The sequence below is a fragment of the Orcinus orca genome, chromosome 18 (assembly GCF_937001465.1).
Source record: "Orcinus orca chromosome 18, mOrcOrc1.1, whole genome shotgun sequence".
NCBI classification, from domain to species: domain Eukaryota; kingdom Metazoa; phylum Chordata; class Mammalia; order Artiodactyla; family Delphinidae; genus Orcinus; species Orcinus orca.
In genome coordinates, this window is record NC_064576.1 from 67115429 (window position 1) to 67138800 (window position 23372).

The following is a 23372-nucleotide window of genomic DNA, read 5'->3' on the forward strand; positions in this document are numbered from 1 at the left end:
TGACCTCCACAGGGACAATTCAGTAAAGTGATGGGTGTGGAACCTAAATCAAGCAGGCTACAGACTGAATGGCAGGCGATAAAGTGGAGACGAGCACAGTGCAGAGCAAGACAGGAGAGGCTGTGCTTCTAGTGCCTTTGACTACACAGGGGTAGACGTGGAAAGTCACTGCAGAGTGGGTAGGGGCTGGAAGGAAGTATGTACGTATATATGTAGGCATGTGTGAATGTATGTATTTTAAAAATTGCAGAGACCTGAATATATTTACGTCTTAGGAGAAAGAGAAAGTAGTCTTCAAAACATGTAGAAAACTGTTTTTAAAATATGCTACCCCAGAAGCAAGATTGGGAAGGCTGGGGAGAGTGCCAGCCTGTAACAATCAGTGAGAAAGGAAACAGTGGGTGTTAAGGATGCACTCAGGCGTTTGGTACCTTTTACAAACGGTTTACGTTTAAGAAACTCACAATAATCTATCTTTCTAACCCAATTTTGCAAAAAAGGCAACTCATTAACACAAAGGATTCAAGTTTTGCTAGAGTTTGGAATCTCTACTTCACTGGTCTCTAATCTTTGTTTAACACAAATAAATAAATTTGCTTTTTATTTAATTTCCTTATGTTAAGTACTTCAAGATATTAAAGGCAAACTGTAACTTAATGAAGGCACTCACAATTCGAACAAGCCAGGATAAGGTGGATGTTGCCGTTGAATAATGTGTGTTATAATGGTAGGGAGGACTTTGATCATCTTCCCATGTCTCGTAACGCTCTGCGTAAAACACAGCTCTCTTTGGGTTCAAAGCACCAATCGGCTATAAAAAGAGAAAAAGAAGCATTGTGTTTAATACAGTCATAGTAGATATTCAATACTATAACTCTTTACCTGAAAGTATTTACTGTGAATTCATTTTAACCATAGAATATAAATAAATTATTTTGTATCTATTTTTACCAAATTTGATTTTGATATTTGATTTTGATAATCACCACACTTGCTAAAATTCACTCAAGAAGATGATTTATGTATGCAAGGTTTCTAGGTTTTATTAGAAGTTTCCATAAACTAGATTACCAGAGATAACTCAGTTTAAATTGTTAAGGCAAAGCCAGTATTTTGATGTTATTTTGCCTACTTAACCACAACCATAGTGAACATTTAGCTTGATCATAGGAAATCCAGTGAGGAGAAAGTGTAGCAGTTGACCATGTGAAAACCATATTAGAGAAACCTTGTCTTAATAGGCTGTCACCCAGAGTGTGAAGGACAATAGTCACTTATATGGAAACCCTGTTGGAATGTTAGTCCCATTCTATTATTATACAGATGGGGCAAGTATCCTTTCTATTAAGTTCAACTGCAAATCTAAGGCTGATGGAAATAATCCAGACAATTCAGATTCCCTGGAAAGCATTTTGTTAAGGCCACTAACACTTGTCTTATCTACACCACCACACTACCGATTATAATGTTAATCCCTACAGTGGAGCACATGGTAAAATGCTCAAGATACTATACATATTTTTTTCAACAAAGCATGTGTTAGTTTGATCATTGTCTCAAACTTCCTAGCACACCTAATCATTAAGATTTTCCAGCATATAGTCCTCACAATTTCAAATAGCAAACTGGCTTAGCTTAAGCTTTTGCCTGATTTTGGTTTAATGGAATATGGAATCCATTAATATGATAACTAGTAGCTACATTATTTTGTTTTAGATTGCATACTATAAAAAATAAATGTTTCTTAGAAAACAAAAGATGAATACTAAGTAAAATATATAATTCCTCTATTTCAAAATTTAATATTACTAGTTAACTATGAAGTTCCCCCCAAGGCTTAATTTTAACAAGGAAGTAGTAGAAAATTAGTGTTTTGATGGTGGTGTGGGAAGACACCGAGTTAGCGTCTCCCCACAGCTAGGGCACCCGCTGGCCACTGGTGGGGGACCCTGATGCCCAAGGAGACAGGAAGAACCCCCAAGTGAACCAGTAGGACGTGGGGGGACTGAGAGGGGAGGAGAAGTGGAGGCCAGACAGGATTGGCGCCACTGAGGCTGGGGAGATCAGGAGAGGCAAGCGGGAGGGACCCTCTGGGAGGAGCGGCAGAGGAGCAGAGGGTGATTGCCTGGCCCACTTGGGCCAGGGAGCCTGCTGAGTTCCCAGGCTGGTACCTCCCCACCCCCCCGCCCCACACCAAAGCCCCCTTGAGGCTGTGTGGGTCCTGGGGGCATAGGACGGAGGTGAGAGAGATCAGGAGAGGCAGGCGGGAGGGGCCCTCCGGGAGGAACAGGAGAGGAGAGGAGGGCATTAGCCTCACCCACTTGAGACCAGGAAGCCTGCTGGGCTCCCAGGTGAGGTGCCCCTGCCCTCTGAGACCAGGGGTAGGGGGCACGACTGGGCCCCTTCTGTTCCTTGAGCCTAAGCCCCACCCAACACAGCCCCCAGGACCTTTTCTAGCCCCATGGGTCCTAAGCATAGGCCCTGCCCACCACCCAAACATCACCCTTGCTTCGGCCCTGCCCTCCACAGCCAAGGTCTTTCCCCCCCTTTTTTTTTCTTTTCTTTTTATTCCTTTTCCGTCCTCCTCTTTTTTACCATTCTGGTACTGATGTACCTTCCGGTTGTTGATTCATCTATATTTTTATTTTTATATTCTTTCTAACATATCTGTTAGTTTCCTAGTCTAATTTTATTTTTTACTTTGTTATTGTTCTCTTTTTTTTTTTTGTCACCCCACACAGCTTGCGGGATCTTGGTTCACGAGCTGGGAGTCGGGCCGAAGCTCCTGCGGTGGGAGCTCTGAGTCTGAACCACTGGACTAACAGAGAACCTCAGAACCCAGGGAAAATTCATTAGAGTGAGCTCTCACGGAGATCCTCATTTCAGCACCAAGACCCAGCTCTACCCAACAGCCTACAAACTCCAGTGTTGGAAGCCTCAGGCCAAACAACCAGTAAGACAGGAACACAAGCCCACTCATAAAAAAAAAAGAGTAAAAAATAAAAGAGAGAGAGAGACAGCAAAAAAATATGTCACAGATGAAGGAGCAAGGTAAAAACCTACAAGATGAAATAAATGAAGAGGAAATAGGCAATCTTCCAGAAAAAGAATTCAGAGTAATGATAGTAAAGATGATCCAGAATCTCAGAAACAGAATGGAGGCACGGATTGAGAAAATACAAGAAATGTTTAACAAAGATCTAGAAGAACTAAAGAACAAACAGAGATGAACAACACAATAACTGAAATGAAAAATATACTAAAAGGAATCAATAACAGAATAACTGAGGCAGAAGAACAAATAAGCGAGCTGGAAGACAAAATGGTGGAAATAACTGCCGAGGAGCAGAATAAAGAAAAAAGAATGAAAAGAATTGAAGACAATCTCAGAGACCTCTGGGACAACACTAAACGCACCAGCATTCGAATTACAGGGATCTCAGAAGAAGAAGAAGAAAGGGTCTGAGAAAACAGATGAAGAGATTATAGTTGAAAACTTCCCTAACATGGGAAAGGAAACAGTCACCCAAGTCCAGGAAGCACAGAAAGTCCCATACAGGATAAACCCTAGGAAAAACACACCAAGACACATATTAATCAAACTAATCAAACTAACAAAAATTGAATTCAGAGAAAAAATATTAAAAGCAGCAAGGAAAAACCAAAAAATAATATACAAAGAAATCCCCATAAGGTTATCAGCTGATTTTTCAGCAGAAACTCTGCAGGCCAGAAGGGAGTGGCAGGATATACTTGAGGTGATAAAACAGAAAAACCTACAACCAAGATTACTCTCCCCAGCAAGGATCTCATTCAGATTTGACAGTGAAATCAAAAGCTTTTCAGACAAGCAAAAGCTAAGAGAATTCACCACCACCAAACCAGCTTTAGAAAAAATGCTAAAGAAACTTCTCTAGGCAGGAAACACAAGAAAAAACGCACAAAAACAAACAAGAAAATGGTAATAGGAACATACATATCAATAATAACCTCGAATGTAAATGGATTAAATGCCCCAATCAAAAGACACAGACTGGCTGAATGGATACAAAAACAAGACCCATATATATGCTGTCTACAAGAGACCCACTTCAGTCCTAGGGACACATAAGGACTGAAAGTGAAGGGATGGAAAAATATATTCCATGCAAATGGAAATCAAAAGAAAGGTGGAGTAGTAATACTCGTATCGGAAAAAATAGACTTTAAAATAAAGACTGTTACAAGAGATAAGGAGGGACACTACATAATGATCAAAGAATCAATCTAAGAAGAAGATATAACAATTATAAATGTTTATGCACCCAACATAGGAGCACCTCAATACATAAGGCAAATGCTAACAGTTACGAAAGGAGAAATCAACACAGTAACACAATAATAGTAGGGGACTTTAACACCCCACTTACACCAATGGACAGATCATCCAAACAGAAAATAAATAAGGCAACACAAGCTTTAAATGACACAATAGACCAGATAGATTTAATTGATATCTATAGAACATTGCACCCAAAAGTGGAAGAAAACACTTTCTTCTCAAGTGCGCACAGAACACTCTTCAGGATAGATCACATCTTGGGTCACAAATCAAGCCTCGGAAAATTTAAGAAAACTGAAATTGTATCAAGCATCTCTTCTGACCACAATACCCTGAGAAAACCATAATTCAAAAAGAGACATGTACCACAATGCCCAGTTCACTGCAGCACTATTCTGCCCAGTTCACTGCAGCACTATTTACAATAGCCAGGACATGGAACCAACCTAAATGTCCATCAACAGATGAACGGATAAAGAAGATGTGGCTCATATACAGAATGGAATATTATTCAGCCATAAAAAGAAACGAAATTGAGTTATTTGTAGTGAGGTGGATGGACCTGTCTGTCATACAGGTGAAGTAAGTCAGAAAGAGAAAAACAAATACCATATGCTAATGTATATATATGGAATCTAAAAAAAAAAAAAAAAAAAAAAAAAAAAGTGGTAGTGATGAACCTAGTGGCAGGTCAGGAATAAAGATGTAGACACAGAGAATGGATTTGAGGACACGGGGTGGGAGGGGGAAGCTGGGGCAAAGTGAGAGTAGCATCGACTTATATACACTACTGAATGTAAAATAGATAACTAGTGGGAAGCAGCAGCATAGCACAAGGAGATCAGATCGGTGCTTTGCAATGACGTAGAGGGGTGGGATAGGGAGGGTGGGAGGGAGGCTCAAGAGGGAGGGGATATGGGGACATGTGTATGCATGTGGCTGATTCACTTTGCTGTACAACAGAAACTAACACAGTATTGTGAAGCAATTATATTCCAATAAAGATCTATTAATTTAAAAAAAAGAAAATTAGTGTTTCAATGGGAGACAAATAATGTTACACAAGAGAGAAAAATTCATCTATAAATTGCTTGTAAGCTTTTTCTTTTGGTCCCATGGGACTAATTCAAACAATACAATGATGTCAGCAGTTAAAAGTCTCTTAGAATTTCCATAATAAACTCTTATTTGCAAGGATCCTTATCCTGAATATTAAAATTATTTATAAATTATGTTCTTTTTCCTTAAACTTAATTATAACTTAACAGACTAAATAATTATTTAATTTTTTAAAACTCTGGTTTAAACATATTTTTTAAATATTTCAAGGCTTAAACTTTATTCTGTGTTAAATATCACTGGCTATCTCTCAAATGTGTTTTACTTGGATATAAAAAGGCAATGTAATTTCATTAAATGTCACATAAAATATCAATAATATTTCAAACAAACATAATTACTTTTTAAATAAAAGGATAATTACTACAATGAAATGAATGTGAGTTCTGTTACTGAATTGATACAGTAAGTTTTTCATTTAAAATGGCCTATATATTTTATACTTTTCTAGATGTGAAAATATGTGTTTTTCTAATTCAGTATTATAAGTATATATCTTTTCAAAGCATTTAAAATGCTGAGTACTTTATTCTGTCTTGAATATGCTCATAGATCTTTCACATGCATAAAATGTCTGCACAATCCCTTAGGATTGACCTTACCTGATATTGTTTGTTCTGCAACACCCCACAAAAACAAAACCCCACAAAGGGCCTCATGGCCCTTCTCCTAATCTTTTCCAGGCTTCTCCTCAACTACTGGAAAAGGGATAAAATAAATATTTACACTTTTTATTTCACTCAAGTTTCATCAAAGTCATTTTATTGGAGTGTTTTACAGAATAATACTTTGTAGGAAACAGCTGTCCTGAGTTAAAGCCTATAAAGGCCTCCATGAGTAACTTCCTAAAATACATGTCTAATTTTGAATTTTCATCTGACACATTTAGACATAAATTTTATAAAACAAATGTAAATAGTTTGGTTTGTACTTATTATTTTTCTATTATTTTGTACTTATTATTTTTGTACTTATTATTGTACTTATTATTTTTCTATTATTTTGTACTTATTATTATACTTATTATTTTTCTATTATTTGCTTCAATCAGGAGGCAATAAATCATTCAAAGGAAAAATACTTCAAAATATCTTTTTGGGAAAAGAGAGTTTCATCACAGATGACATATTTTCTTATGGGATCCAAATAAATATAATTATCTATCTATCTATCTAACTATCTATCTATCTATCCATCCAACCATCCTACCTACCAAACTATCTATCTACCTACCTATCAATCAATTATTCACCTATCTATACCTACCTACTTAACCTATGTATAAATTGATAAGGTTGTAAGTTTGTTATCCTTTTAAAGATTGAGCAAATAATGCAATGTCAATACCACTTGGATTTAGTAAATAAATAAGGTAGAATTCTGGTAAAAAACTAAAATTGCACTTAATGAAATTTATACATTTATTTTGCAATCTTTTTCAATTTTTATTATAACCACCACAGCAATAATTGGTTTCATTTTCTCTTAAACAGTAGGCATTTAGACATAGCCACCTCTATGCTTTTTAGGGATTCCCATACGAAATTTATAACTGAAAGTTTAGAGTTTGCTATTAGATTTGTTGTTCTTTTGTCCTTGTGAGTTTGTGTGTTACAAGTTGACAATCTAACAGATAAGCAGAAAATGATGCAGAGAGCAACGCAAAATTAAAAAGTAATTCTACCTCTATAACACATTATTATAATTCAATTTCTAAAACTGCTATAAAGCTTATATAGCTTGTAAAAAGTACTACTTTCAATATACAATTGATGGAAAATTACATGTGTAACATTACCATGTCTGTATGAAATACTATTGAATTTACTGAAGAAACGATGTTGAGGGTTTTCTCTACTCTGTCATTCAATTTACCTGTTTTGAATACCAAAGAGAGACATTTGTCTCAGCTTTAAGTACCACAAAAAGCTTTGTTTTCCTGATAAACTGTTATTTTATTATATGGAACAAAAATCCTGACAGATCCTTATGGAGATTTACATTATTAGAGGCTCTGAGAAATATTATTGCAAACAGCATTGCTTAATTTTGCTCACTCCAGTGTTTGTCTGTCTATCTATGTATCTATCTATTTTTATTAGAACCTCATTCTTCCTTTTGTTTTCTTGTTAACATGCTATAGAACTAGTGTCCATTAAACGGTACTTTGAAAAATTCTGGTTAGAATCATTATAGTATATATTTTTGAGTGCCAACTTTTTCTTTGGTTTCATTTTCCTATTTTCTTTCCCTTTCTGTTCTCTTAGCCTTTATCCATCAATGTTTTTCTATTTCATGAAACCTTACAAGCTTTATCAGTTCTTTCATATGGAACAGATATATATATTAAATAAAATAGGTAAAAATGAACAACAAAAATTATTTAAATAAAAAATACTTATTGGGTAAATGGTACTATATGAGACACTAAAAGGGCTCTAGAGAATATAAAATCTGAGCATAGAGTTGATTTCAGTAAATAAATAAAACATAAATGTGGATTCACCTGAGGTATGGTCAATGCCATTAAAATAGATGAGAAATTATAAGAATAAAAAGGGTTTTCAAGGGAAAATCAGAGGTCCAAATAAATCAATATTAATAAAACTGAATTCTAGTATATCAAAAAAACTTGAAAATGCTTATGATATTCATGGCATTAGGATTCTATTTATACATTAAAAAATGTTCAAGAGGTCACTATTGTTGCTACAACTGCTAATAATACTATGTATAAGATAATGTCTTCACATCCATTTTCTGGATTGATTTTCAAAAGTCTCTGAGGTGGACACAGCATTCCATCATGAACATGATTTCATGACAAGGAAACGGGTGCCTGGGTCTCTACTCTTTCCACAACACTGCATTGCTTTTTCATTGCTAAATATGAAATTCTGATCCTGATGTCATTTTTTTTTCTTCTATAGCTGCCTATGAGATTCCTCATCCATCATGGATCCTCAGAAATGGAACGAACCTTACAGGCCTAGTAATCCAACTCCCTTACATTATAGATGAAGATAATGAAGAAAAGTCCAATCAAGATCACATTGGTGGCTGATTGCTGTACATTTTACAGAACCAGCTGAAGCTTTGTGCTAGACAGCTTGAAGCTGGGTACAGCTGACGGATTTGTTTGGCTTCTGAGTATTGCTTTAATTATTAGCTCAACACTCAACACATCTGAGCTTCTAACATATCTAGGTTATCTTGTTATCTTTCATTATAATAACTGAGGGCTTGGAAATCCTTAGAAGAAGCTTCAAGACTTCTTGCCTTTCTTGTTTTGTCAGTCATGAGCTACATAATATCATTCTTAAAATTCTAGGTTATGATAAAATAGAAATCATATCTATAGACCCTTCTGTGCTCAAGTGAATTCCCTGCCTCTCTCTTATCTGACCGGGGAGTTCCAAATCATTTTTCCGGAAGCAGCTCAAATTTCATCTATGAAGCCCTACATGTTACCATCTGGTAACAGTTAGGCAAGTTTATAACTTCTTTTACCCAGAAGATACGCTCTTCAAGGGAATGCCCTATGTTTTATTCATCCCTGCACCCTCAGTACCTAATACAGTACTCTGGCTCTTTTTAGATGCATCATATATCCTGAATGAATGAAGACAAATCGATCTGATTGTACAATAGTTTAGATTTCCATATAGAAATTTTACACAAAATTTTTAGGCATAATCAAAAGACAACATAATAGTGAAATATTTATAGCACATATGATAAAAAGCTAGTTTCCTTTAAAAAAAAAGAACTCTTAAAAATCAGTAAAAACCAAGGAATGATCCAATTAAATGAGCAAATGAGATGAACAGGCAATTCACAGAAAAATGAATGAAATGTACGTAGGAAAAATATCACCAGCTCATACAATGTAATGGTATCTCTTCTTTTTCTGTTCAGCATCCATTATTCCTTCTTCCTCTGTGAACCACTCCTTCCCTATTCTTGGTCTACCTGGTTCAGATGGGCTGACTCTATTACCAGACCTTTTGGGTAGTCATGTGATCCAGACCTGTCAATCGGCATATTCTATCTATATGGCCAGTAAGATTGGTACAGAAATGAGCACATGATTCAAGTTATTCCAATGAAACTTTGCTGAAACTACCTGGGAAAGAAGGATTTTCTGTTTCTGTTACAAAGGCATCACTGCTATAACATAGAGAAGCCAGACTGAGAATGATGCCAATGCAGAAAAGTAACAGATATGTTGCATCCCACAACACTGGGGAGCCCTTGGATCCAGTTTACCTGAACTGACCCATCTCTGTATTTCTCAGTGATATAAGCCAAAACAACTTTATATTTTAAAGTCAGTTTAAGTTGATTTTCTATTATTTGGAATCAAAGATCAGAAGTACACTGGCAATTCTTAAAATGTCAAACAAAAATTATTTTTATTCATTAGGCTGTCAAAAATTATTGTTTTGTAATACTCGTTGGCCAGGGTATAACAAACACGATATCTCATAATACGGTTGGTAGGAATATAATTGATATAAATTTCTTGTGGAGAAAACTGGTAATACTTTTAAAAATATGCACATGCTTTGTTTGGATCTAGTAATTCCACTGTGAGGAATTTATAATATGGAAAGAATAAGATGCAGGATAGTTTTCACCTAATTGCTTGAAATGGCAAAAAACCAAGCAAACTAAAACTGGAAGTAGTCTAAATTTCCGATAAAGGAGTAGTTACATGATGACACACCCACACTGCTGTATATTATGCAGCTAATCAAAAAGGCTGATTAGAAAAAATTCCAAGACACATTAATTCAATAAATATTGAATGCCTACTATGTGTCAGAAATTATGCCTATAATTATACCCTAAAATAAGATAGACAAGGTCGCTGTTCTCATGAAGTTTGCGTTTAAATGTAGGTGTGTATCTGTGCATTTAAGAGAATGTGTGTGTATGGGTGTGTGTATGTTTCTGTCTGTCTGTAGAGACAGAGACAGACAAAATATAAATAAGCAATTTGGAAACTATCAGTGATAAGTGCTCTGTTGACAATTACAACAGAGTAATAGGATAGCAGCGACTGTGTGGAAAGGGAAGGCATCTCTCAAGAACCCCTGAGCAGGGACATGAATGACCGGAAGAAGCCAGTCATAAGAAATTTTGGGGTGAGAGAATTCAAGATGGAGGACGAGCTAGTGCAAAGGCTCAAAGGGGGGCGTGATGGTGTGTTCAAGGAACAGAAAGAAAAGCAGTGTGACTAAAGCGTAATAGACGAGAGGAAGAGTTTATGAGATGAGGTGAGAAAGTGGGTAGAGGCATATCATACGGCTTTGTAGACCAGAGCGATGAAACGTATTTTATGGTAAGTGCAGTGGAAAGTCACTGAACGGTTTTAAGCAGGAGAGAAACAAGATTTGAGTTAGGCTTTACAAAGGTACCTCCAATGGTTCTGTGGAGAATGGATTAGAGATAATATTAAATTATCATGACTAGTACTAGGATTGAAAAAAGCCAGTTGCAAAACCAGCATCATTTAGCATTATCAATGTTTCTCTAAAAATCCTATATAGTGTATATGTAATATATTTTTGCTTAAATATTCAGAGAAAAATTTTTGCAGAATATACATGAAACTATAATAATAGTTGCCTCTGGGGAGTGAGAATAGTGGAAATCTTTAGTTTTCCATCACCTTTTTTTACTATTTGGTTTATCCCGTGTATAGAATTTTAGATGGCTTTTTAAATTATATGACCCAGGAATATCTTTCAAATGTGAACATTTTAACTTTCATAAATTTTAATAAGTTACGGTAACTTTATATATTAGCTAGCAAACAATAAATATCATATATTTCCAAATATAAATTCCTGTTATCAATCTTCACTGATATGTGAATTGCCATATATCAAACATTTAAAATAAGTTAAATGACAACATGAGGTAAAAAAGACAAATGCAGAAGATGAGATATTCTACAGGAGAGCTGGCATGGTTTCTTTAATAAGTCACTATCATGAAAAAAAAGGGTAGTGGTTAGAAACTATTCTAACCTAAAAGACATTTAAGAGACATAAGAATCAAACATACTATGTGGTCATGGGAATTATACAGCAAAGGAAACCATTGACAAAATGAAAAGATAACCTACGGAATGGGAGAAAATATTTGCAACTGATATGACCGAGGGGTTAATACCCAGTGTATACAAAAAGCTCATACAATTCAATATTAAAACAAATAACCCAATTAAAAAACAGGCAAAAGACCTGAATAGAGATTTTTTCCAAAAAACACATACAGATGGCCAACAGGCACATGAAAAGATGCTCAACGTCATTAATCATCAGAGAAATATGAATCAAAACCAAAATGAGGGACTTCCCCAGTGGTGCAGTGGTTAAGAATCCGCCTGCCGATGTAGGGGACACGGGTTCGAGCCCTGGTCTGGGAAGATCCCACACGCCGCGGAGTACATAAGCCCGTGCACCACAACTACTGAGCCTGCGCTCCAGAGCCTGTGAGCTGCAACTATTGAAGCCCACATGCCACAACTACTGAAGCCCACGTGCCACAACTACTGAAGCCCGCGCACGTAAAGCCCGTGCTCCGCAGCAAGAGAAGCCACTGCAATGAGAAGCCCGCACACTGCAACTAAGCCCCCGCTTACCGCAGCTAGAGAAAGCCTGCGGGCAGCAACAAAGACCCAAAGTAGCCAAAAATATATAAATAAATAATCAATTAATTTTAAAAAAGAAAAAAACACAGTGAGATATTACCTCACAGCTATCAGAATGGCCATCATCAAAAACACCACACACATAAATAATTGTTGGTGAGGATGTGGAGAAAAGGGAACCCTCGTGCACTGTTGGTAGGAATGTAAATTGATACAGCCACTATGGAGAACAGTAAGGAGGTTCCTCAAAAAACTAAAAATAGAACTAACATACGATCTAGCAATTCTACTTCTGGGTAGAATTTGAAGAAAACAAAAACACTAATTCAAAAAGATACATGTACCTCAATGTTCATAGGAGCACTATTTATAATAGCCAAGATATGAAAGCAACCTAAGTGGTCCATCAAGAGATGAATGGATAAACAGGATGTGAGATATATATATATATATATATATATATATATATATATATATATACACACACACACACTCACACACATATATACATATATATCGCATATATATACACACACATATACATACACATATATATCACATATATATACACACATATATACATATATATCACACATATATATATATATACACATACACACACACAAACACACACGCAATAAAATACTACTCAGCCATAAAAAGAATGAAAATTTCATCATTTGCAACAACATGGATGAACCTGGAGGGTATTATGCTTAGTGAAATAAGCCAGACAGAAAAAGACAAATACCGTATGATATCACTTATTTGTGGAATCTAAAAAATAAAACAAATGAATAAAACACAACAGAAGCAGACTTATAGACATAAAGAACAAATTAGTGGTTAACAGTAAGGAGAGGGAAGGGGGGAGGAACAAAATAGAAGTAGGGGATTAAGAGGTATAAAATAAACTACAGGATATATTGTACAGCACAGAGAATACAGCAGTATTTTATAGTAACTTTAAATGGAATTAATCTGTAAAAATTTTGAATCACGATTTGTACATCTGCAACTAATATAATATTGTATATCAACTATACTTCAATTTAAAAAAGGACAAGAAAAAATAAATTGCTTATTTCAAAAAAAAATGTACTGTGTGGTCCTTGACTGAATCCTGGCTTGAACAAACTAATTTTTTAAAGACATATGGTAGGCAACTGGGAAAACCTGATTATGGGCACAGTGTTACACAATATTAGGGAATTACCATAAGTTTTGTTAGGTGTGATGATGGTATTCTGGTAACGTAGGAAAATGTATTTTTCATACTAAAGGATTTAGGGATAAAGTACGATATATTTAATTCACCTTAAAGCACTTCAGTAAAACAACAAAAAAAAGCTAAAATGTTAGTAATTGTAACATCTAGGCACTGGGTAAATGGGTATTAATTATTGTTGGTACTTTTCTTTTGAAAAATTTTATAATAAAAAGTCAAAATAACATAAAAATTGAATGTAAAAACAAAGAAAAATCATTCAAATTTTAAAACATATGGTGTTTATGTTTTAGGTTGTTCTTATTGATAAGAATCCTTTTAATTTGGAAATTTATGTTTGTAAAATGTGTGAAAATTTTGTTCTCTTAAATAGATTAAATCTCCCCTTTGCAATTTTATGCACACTATTAATTTGCTTAACATGGCCTTTCATCATCAGGTGAACTTCAGCTAATCACAACACAGTTTCCACATACATTCTTAAGAAATGGAGCCTGAAGTAATGAAGCATTAATAAAAGGAAGTGTAGGAATTATATTTTGTTGGCTATAATTGAGTGTATTTCTTTTAATACTTTTTCATAGGATGAATAAACACGATTAATTATACTATGAAGAAAGATAAACTTTGAGCCAAAGTTGCATTTTGATTAGCAAAATTTATGAGCACATTAGTAGGTATGTCAGTTCCACAGAGAACCAAAATCTCTGGAGAGGTAGAGTGGCTCACTCCATGCATTTCTGTTGCCTCTGCTCATATCCGACATGACTGTCCTTAGTGTAGGGCGTTTAGGAAAGGTGGAGGGCACCTAGGAGATAACTTAATCACTAGGCTTTTTTAAAAAAAAGTATATTCTACCTAATGATTGTAGAGAAATAATAGGTAAGAAATGAAAGGAAATAGAACCTATGTAACTAGTGCAATTCATCATAGGGTTGTGGGGATAAAATGAGAAAATCTATGTACAATGCTTAACACGACGCCTCGCATGTAATAATACATGTCAAATGTTGGCTATTATTGTTATCATTATCCCAGAAAATTCCTAAGAAAATTAGTTTTAAATATCTTAGTGAAAAGTAACCATTTTTACATAGAAACAATGGAGGTATAAATAAAATAAAGTATATTTACAAAAAAACAATGGAGGTATAAATAAAATAAAGTATCTTAAATCTTCATTTGTCAGTTCTAAAAGCTTTCTAAGTGTTAAGTAGTAGGATAATGATAAGCCTATAAATTAGTTTCAAGATCATCACTGCTGACTATTCCGCTTCAGCTGGGAAGCAAGGTTAAAGGAAACTGACTTTGGTCTAATTTTGCCACAATGATGCTATATTTTAGATGTGACATGTGGTGGGTAAAACAAAAGTGTACAGGGCAGGCTCCCTTTTCCTTTCTATAGTAAACTAAAAATGACTGTAAACTCAGGGTATGGGCCAGTTCTTACTGTCTTTTTGTTTCCAGTGACTGGCACAGAGTAGCTGTGCAAAAAATGCTTGTGTAATGAAAGAATAAGTGAGTGAATAAAATTATTAATTTAAATAAATCCAATTTTGAAATTGGTGCCCTTTTGCATATCCCCCCTTGCAAATTATGCCTTCAGCTTGGATTATTCCATGAGTTTAAAACAGTATCCAGACTTTGCCAATTCATACCTTGTCTTAAAATAGCACTTATCCTTCAGCATTGCAATAGAAGCCAGCCTAACAAAACGATTTTCAAGTTGGGTTCTATGTTAAGGCGATCTTCAACGTATAGTTAGAAAAAAATTCATATTTGGCAGTAGGATTTTTGGCAGATGGTATATAATTAAATTTACACATTCACATTTTTGTCTTCTAATAAGTTTTATATCATCAGAGTCAGCTACCAATACACTTAGTAGTTTTGCCCGTTCTTCACGTTTTGTTGTTAAAACTAAAGCATTAGGTAAATTATATACTAAAGCAAATAAGACTAATTTCATTTTAGATATTGTTAATTTATGATGAGAAAGAAAGGTAAAATGACTGTAGAAACTTGCATCACATTGCCGAGTTGAGGTAAGCCCTTTTCTACGTGGTGTGTAGGCGTTTGGCAGTATCAAGGGTGGACAGTTGAGAGTATTCACACTTCAGTGCATCCATTTGCATTATCACATTTCCAAGCCTCAAGGCATTATCACTTCCTTTTTTTAAGTGGCATAATAATTTGGGAAAATGGTTATGCTTATCATCATCTGTCAGTCAAACAACTCCTGTGTTAACAAAACATATTTTTTCCACTCAGTGAATGGGTGTGTGTGTGTGATGTCCTATGCTCATGTCAATATTAGTAAGACTTGGCTTTGTGATGAAACTATTTCACTTATCAGAGGGCATGACTGGGAAATAGGAAAATTCCATTTACACTTTAATGAGCAAGGGGCTGTGCTTCATGTCAAAGTCACGTAACCACTGTAATTTCAGAGTAAAGTTCATATGAGCGTATGTAAATAACTGAAGCAGTAGCATATATCATGTTTTAAGATAGATTTCACCACAAAATCACATCTCCATGAGGAAAACCTGCATAAATTGGGGGAAAAATCTCTACACCCACTGGTGGTTGAGTACTGAAAAGATAAGTCAATGACAGATTGTTTCATTAGCTGTCCAGCATGTCAAACAATACATATGACCTCTAACCTGTACATGTAATGAATAAAACTTGAACTTGTGATGTCTAATCAAATGAGGGGTCTAATAAATGTTACTGATCAGGAAATTTCATTGCTCCTGTGCTCTTCAACTGTTCAGTTAAATGGGCGAAGGAAGGAGTAAGAATGTTATAAATATAATAAAATATTTCATCTAAATAAATTTCATCTAAATAAATATTTCATCTCCAGTTTCAATAAATGTTTAATTTAACTTCAATAATTTGATCTTTAAGGTTTTGGTAACTTGGAAATTTAAAGAGATGAAAAAGCAATTATTTATTGCATGAAAAATATTTTATATTTTATTAAAAGTTGTTGCTTTTAATTTTATTAAAACAAAATTAAATTGATCTTTTTCACTAGATTTTTTTCAATCACACCAAAGGTGAACTGTCAACTGACAATTACGGAACTTTGTTTTGTAGCCCCCAGTCACTGAATGCCACTGTGTGTTGGACATTATACTAGGTGCCTTACCTCCATTAGGCACAACAACTCTATTTTGTAAATACTATTGTGTTCAATTTAAAGAAGAGGAAACAGAAGTTCAGAGAGCTTAGGAAACATGCCTAAGTCTGTACAGCAGGTGAGAGAGCTACATTTGAACAGAGGTGACATTCTTTTCATGTTCTGTTTACTACCTCTCCTTTTTTTCTCTCAATTTTAATAGATACACATAAAGAAAAACTGAAAAGGTTTGATAATTCTAGGATTAACCTTTCCCAGCATCCAATACAGAGAACAGAAACCTCCAGGATTCACCTTCCTCTGTAACTGAGAGCTGAATGCTTGCTGTAGCCCTGACTGTAGCAGGGACTTTGTGAAGAGCAAGAAAGCCATCTCCAGCTCATATCGCCATCCTGTCCATGGCATCAAAGTCCTGGGGAAAGTATGTCTGGGGCAGAGACATTATCTTTATTTACTTTGTTTCTCATTTTTGGTTCTTATCTGCATAATACTATAAAAATATTGCTACTAATTTTTCCAACATGCTTTTGTTAAGTATTAGATGCTGCTTAAAATGAAATAGAAAGCCATTGCTTTGTCAGTATTGTCAGAACGTTTTGGGGAAGTACGTAAGAAATGCATGTAACAGTTGAATTACGGACCTAGATCAGATATGGGAAGAAATAGATCCAGGAGTAGCTAGATGTTTAAAACCCTTATGTACCCCTCTCATTTGCTTCAGTGAAGCATCCAGGATTCCTCAAGAGACAGCTCCTTCCTTTGCACTGAGGGTGGATCTGGGTTTTATGAGACAAGCAATTCGTAGGAGAGGGGTTCTTTAAGAAAATGAGCGTAAAACTATGAACATAAAATTAGGGGCAAGGGATAAAAAGAAGCCCCTGAAACTTGACGGGCTTTGAAGTTTAAGCCTGATTAGCTTTATTTATTATGGTAAATTTATCTCTGACTCCATTGAATGTCATATATTATAATTATATGTATGTAATAAACAACCTACTGCCTATTGGTTTTCTCCCTTTATAACCAATGAACATTCCTTGACGGTCAGGACTCTGAAGTCCTCTTAGCACCTTGCAAAGTTCCTTTTACATAGTAGCTATGTGTATACAAACCTGTAATTTATTTGCTATTACCTAGATTATAGAAACTATAAAGAAGAAACTTTCAGATACAATATATTTGACACTTTATAATAGTGAGTTGTTTGTTGCTCACCAACTAACCCCCGTTTCTTTCGGAAACAGGAATCCAAATTTCCTCCGGTCAACTAGTGCATGAGGAGACATTTTCCGGGATTTCTGGGAAAGGAAAGTTTCTTTTGTCTTCCATGTGAGCTACTTGGTGAGATGCTCTCTCTTTCTTTGGATAGTATGATGTGAGGTCTGGAACTGTTGCAGCCATTCTGCTCCTAAAAGGGGATTGCTGGGAGCTACTGGAGGCCATCCAGCAGAGGGTGAGTGTGAAGTCCACAGATGGGAAGGCAGAGAAGAACAATGGAAAGAACTTTGCTTGGTGGCATTATCTGCAGCACCAGAAATAAATCTGACTGAAAACTAAACCTTCCTCTGAATTTTTTAGTTGTGAGAACCAATGATATTGATTTATTGTTCAAGCCAATTGCTCAAGCTGGGTTGTCTGAAATATTCATTCAAAAGTCCTGATATAACTAGAATTCATAAAGCTAATTTAATGCAGAGCTATAAAGAAAGAGAAGTAATTTTCAACTTGTTTAGGATTGTACATTTCTTAACTTCTTAACTTTTATGCAGTAAAGAATATAAAAATTATTTGGGGCTCCAAATGTTGTTTACTAAGACAAATTCTAGAATTACTCACTGATAGGAATTATTACTTGGGTCCTAATCTCTGTTTAGGAAAAACTTCTTTTGTTATTGGAGATCTTTTAGAATGTTTCTGGTTAATAACATCATTAAAATATTCCAAATCTTCCTTGAGTTTCTGAAGATTACCAAACTCTCCATTAAAAATTTCATTTGTAGTACTGGTTGTAACTACAAGAATTTCATGTGCTTCTCAATGGTCATCTCTTCTCTATAATATTGCATTATTAGCAGTTTTTCCTTCCAGTTATTATATTTCAAATGTCATTTTTCCCATTAGGCATATAATATGATATATTTTCATACATTAAAAACTTGTTTATTAATGATTTTTATCAGGACAGTCTCGGGTTTCTAGCCCATTTGTAAGAAGTTCCTATTAAGAAATTCAATGAAGCATGGGAACAATGCAAGAGTAATTTATTAACACATCAAGAGGCTTTAATTTGCTACCATTTTCCTATCATGTTATTCTGACAGAAAATAAAGAACAAATTGCTAAAGCATGGAACATAGCAGAATTGGAAGAAAAGCTATCTATCTTTAGAGAACCATGGGTTCAAATGTTCACAACATGAAGGACTCTATGTTTGCAAAAGCACAGTTAGTATTCATGTTGCCTAATTTATTTAGGCTGTCTGTTTACCTCTTCTATTTATCTAACACTAAACAAAATTAGGAGAGCACATGTGGGTCAGAAAGGGAAAAGTTCTGCCAAAAGGCATACAGATTAAATAGATCAGCTTTAAAAACCTGAAGAATGTTTACATATTCTAGTTACTTTAGAAACAGTGACTTCCTCATTTAATTTATCTCATTTTTTCTACATGAATAAACTAAAAATCTATAATTACTAGCAAATATTTTACCATATGCCTTATATAATATATATTAATCATAATGAAGGCCATATTTTCTTTGGTTGGGTTAGTGTTTCAAGAACATTTGAGTCCAAATGTCTTAGTGTACTTGAGCTTGCATTTTCCAAGCTGCTACAGTCCCCACTATACCTACTGTCATAATGTAGGCCTCCCAGATTTCTGGTAATTATCTGAGTTTTCGTCTCAGCTCTGGACTGGACTTTTTCCAAGATGGCTCAGATATGTTTGTTTTATTAACTCCTGTACACTCTTCCCCCTAGTACAGTGCTTGACATACAACAGCAAATCTGTGATAAATATTTGTTGACTGAATGAATGACTGAAAGAATAAACACATAAATGGAGGAAGAAGGGAACTTTGGTCTGTAGGCTTCCTTTCACCAAGATATCCCAGTTGATTTCAAAGAAAAAGGACCTTCTTCCCTGTTCTACAAATAATCTAAAATAGCTACAGTGGTAGTTAGCTCATGAGGTTTTAAGACTACGTATCATGCTACCTGAGAATCTACACTATACATGTTATTGTGTGTGTATATATATATATAGTAGTGTCTAATACATAGTGCCTATTGAATTAATGTTAAATAAAACACATGTAGATAAGATTTTGTTAAAGAACTAGTTTAACAGTTTTCACCTTCATATTGATAAGTTAGTTTGGTTTCTTTTTACACCCAAAGATTACACCTCAACCTTAGCAATTCATGTAAAAAATTCATACCATTCTAATTCCATTACAGATATAGCAGCATATATATATGATCATTATTTAAAATTTGAAACACAATTCAAAGTATATAGCATATAGATGATTCACTGCATTATACTTATATTCATAGCTAATGTTGATATGCTAGGTACTCTTCTAAGTTTTTTATACTTATTAACTCATCAAATCCTCACAACAACCCTACTATTATTGTCACCATTATACAGGTGAGGAAACTAAGGCAAAGAGAAGTGAAATAGTTGTCTAAGGCTGCAAAACGAGTAACAGGCAGAATTAGGATCTAAACCCAGGCAGTCTAGCTCCAGAGTTCTTGTTCCTAACTGCTATTTATTGCCTTTCATGTAGTTCTCTATAAATATAGTACATTCTTATTTAATTTTTGAAGAAAATGATTTTATCTTATTTAATTTGTAATTTTAAAAATTATATTATTATATAAAATAAGAATAATTTTAATCTTATTTAATTTTGCTTCCAGAGGGCAAGCCTTATGAATTACAGTGCTTATATCTACCTAAGCCTGAAATCTTATTTGCACATAGTAATGGTTAAAGATTTTTGTTCAGTTCAAATAACTGTTCACTGGAACAATTACTATATTTGCAACCATATTGAAATTCACTTGCTAGCATTTTTTTTTTTTAACCAGCTGTGTGACTCTCAGTAAGATGATGGCTAATTGATTCCTTAGGTCCCTTGAGTATCTATAATAGCATAGCTAAAATTAGCAATGAGCTAGCAAGTTTGATAAGGCAGTCGCATACAATATAAGAAATAGAGAGTGAATGACAGAGAAGAACATGCAAAAATTAGTATACAGGCTTCAAAAACAGGCTAAGAAATATTCCACGTGAAATAATAGCTCATATTCATGAAGTGCTTCTATGTTCCAAGTACTATGTTACATTCTTTAAATGCACATGTCATTTGACCTTCACAACTGTATGAGGTAGGACAGTATTATTCTCGTATTACAAATGGGGAGATTGAGGCTAAAAGAGAGTGGCTTCTGGTCACACAGCTAGTAAGCAGTGGCATAGAGAACTTCAACTTAGGTGGGTCTAGTTTTCAAAGGCAAGAAAAAAGGCAAGAGAAGGTGTGCTGAGTTAAAAACCATTTGTGGGATTAATTTTAAATTGCTTGCATTTCATGCTTCCCTGCCTTGCAGAACTTCTGCTGCCCTTGTTCATGAGCTCCTCAACTCTCCCCCAACCAAAAGCAAATGTATACGCGTGTGCCTATATGCCTTTCGTGCTGCTGTGGCATGCTAAACCAGACAACTAAGGAGAATAGAAAAGGGAAGGAAATTCAGAGTGAATGGCCTGAGGCTTAATATGGCTAAAGTATTGATATAAACTTTAGGGCTTGGCTCTGATATTAGCTGAGGCTAGAGAAAAGCTTTTGGGCCTTAGTATCTAGTTCTTCACTGAATTTCAAAGAGTTTAGTATCCCACTTAGGTTTCTTCTCAACAAATGAGGCGAACTAACCAGAAATTCGCTTCTTATCCTTATCACCCATTGTGTATTTTTTTCTTGCCATTTTTGGGCTAAATCTTCCCTCTTTTATCTTAACAGACCCTTGACAAATTATTGTGCCCTACTTTCTTTCCAGTAGCAAGCTCCCCTACAGTATGTGTGTATGTATTATGGTCAAGATAACATGTCTTATCACCTAAGAAATACACCACAGAAATTACTGGCCAAATTTTGTACTAATTTTAAGTTTCTCGCCTTGACCTTTAAAACCTAGGATATCTGAACAACCTCTTCTTACATATGCCCTTTCTCAAATATCCATTTCATTTTGCCATACTAGTACTGATTTATCTTCTTGTAGCTTAATTCCTATGCTAAGCATTGATGAAATTTAGATGCTGACTACAAAAAAAGAAGACATTCAGGTTTACTTTCTTACAAACATTAATTGAACATATATACTCTGGTAGAAATGCTTTTAGAATATAGCCTTACAAAGAAAATTGACTTCTATATATTTAAAAGTTACCTTTGATAGATCCCTGAAGTTTCCTGGAAGAGTCAAATCCAATTCTTCCGATTCATAGTTTGTTAATACCCACGGAAACACGGGGTATTGGTTCAGATCATTATATGTCCGTCCTAGTAAAGAAAAAGATAAATGAAAATCTGTATACACTAATTGCTTATCAAAGTGTTCCTGTCCTTCTAATAGATGAGGCAACTATTGCATTGCAGAAGTAACTCTTTTGTTTACTGAACTATGCCTTTATTCAATCAAAAGCACTTATAACAATGTGTTTCAAGTGAACTCAATAATAATTAAGAAGTGAGTAACTAGAATTACTTTTTTATAATGTAACTTGTGGTAGTGATTGCTAGCTGTTCGTCATAATCAATTTCTCTTCTTCCTGGGCTAGACCACATTTCTCAGCCTCCCTTATTAGTAGCTATGGCTGTGAGACTTAGTTCTAATCTACAGAATGTGAGCAGAGATGGTATCTGCTACTTTCAGCCTTGGTCCTCTGCAACTTGTTGCATGGGTGCTCCATGCTCCATCTCTCTTCTGCTGACTATGATGAAGATGCTATTGCCACCCTGGAAGCAGAGCCTGATAAGCTGGGGTCCCTGAAAGTGATCATGGAGGAGGTCACCTGCTGGTCTGCACACTTGCAGATTATGTGATAGTGTTCTACTATAACTAGTATATATCCAGAATTCTATTGCCAGTATACAGCATACTACATTGTGCTTCTATTAAGAATCAATGTAGAGAATTTGCAAGTTAACAGAAGTACCCTGAAGCCAGTACGAAAAAGCACCGAGGCAGATGTTATGCACATTTTTTTTCACTCCCTTAAGTTCACGAATTTTCTTTTTGTATTATGTTGTTTCACTTTAGTGGAGAGCTGCTGAATGTTAGGCTGAATTTTTTTTTTTTTTTTTTTTTGCGGTACGCGGGCCTCTCACTGTTGTGGCCTCTCCCGTTGCGGAGCACAGGCTCCGGACGCGCAGGCTCAGCGGCCATGGCTCACGGGCCCAGCCGCTCCGCGGCATGTGGGATCTTCCCAGACCCGGGCATGAACCCGTGTCCCCTGCATCAGCAGGCGGACTCTCAACCACTGCGCCACCAGGGAAGCCCTAGGTTGAATTTTGTTTGTTGGTTTTCGTTAGTTTTTGACAGAATGACTTAAGCATTTTAGGTAGGACACTGAAGCCCGTGGGACCGTGGCAAAGCTTAGGGAGAGCACAGGGCTGGCTTACCCTGATAAACTGACACTGAATAACATGTGATCAGGTGAAATTAAGAGGAGCAGTATTAAAGAAACAGGGTCCAAAGAAAACTTCCGTTGGACAAGACTGTTTTTTGTAAAAATGCATTATGAACTGATCACAGGACTTTCTAAATTTCCATTCAAATCCATACAAAATAGCAATTTCCCTGATATTAGTGATATGAT

The 23372-nt window shown here is 35.3% G+C and overlaps 1 protein-coding gene across 5 annotated transcripts in view; it reads right to left on the reverse strand.

Moving 5' to 3' along the window:
- NBEA (neurobeachin) overlaps nt 1-23372 on the reverse strand; it is a 629334-nt gene that overhangs the window by 78419 nt on the left and 527543 nt on the right. For all 5 annotated transcript variants that reach the window (XM_049701354.1, XM_033410053.2, XM_049701353.1 and 2 more), the window contains exons 44-45: nt 21941-22053; nt 671-811 (exon numbers count right to left, since the gene is read on the reverse strand). In XM_049701354.1, the coding sequence (XP_049557311.1) occupies nt 671-811; nt 21941-22053 (254 nt within the window). The remainder of the gene's footprint in view (nt 1-670; nt 812-21940; nt 22054-23372) is intronic.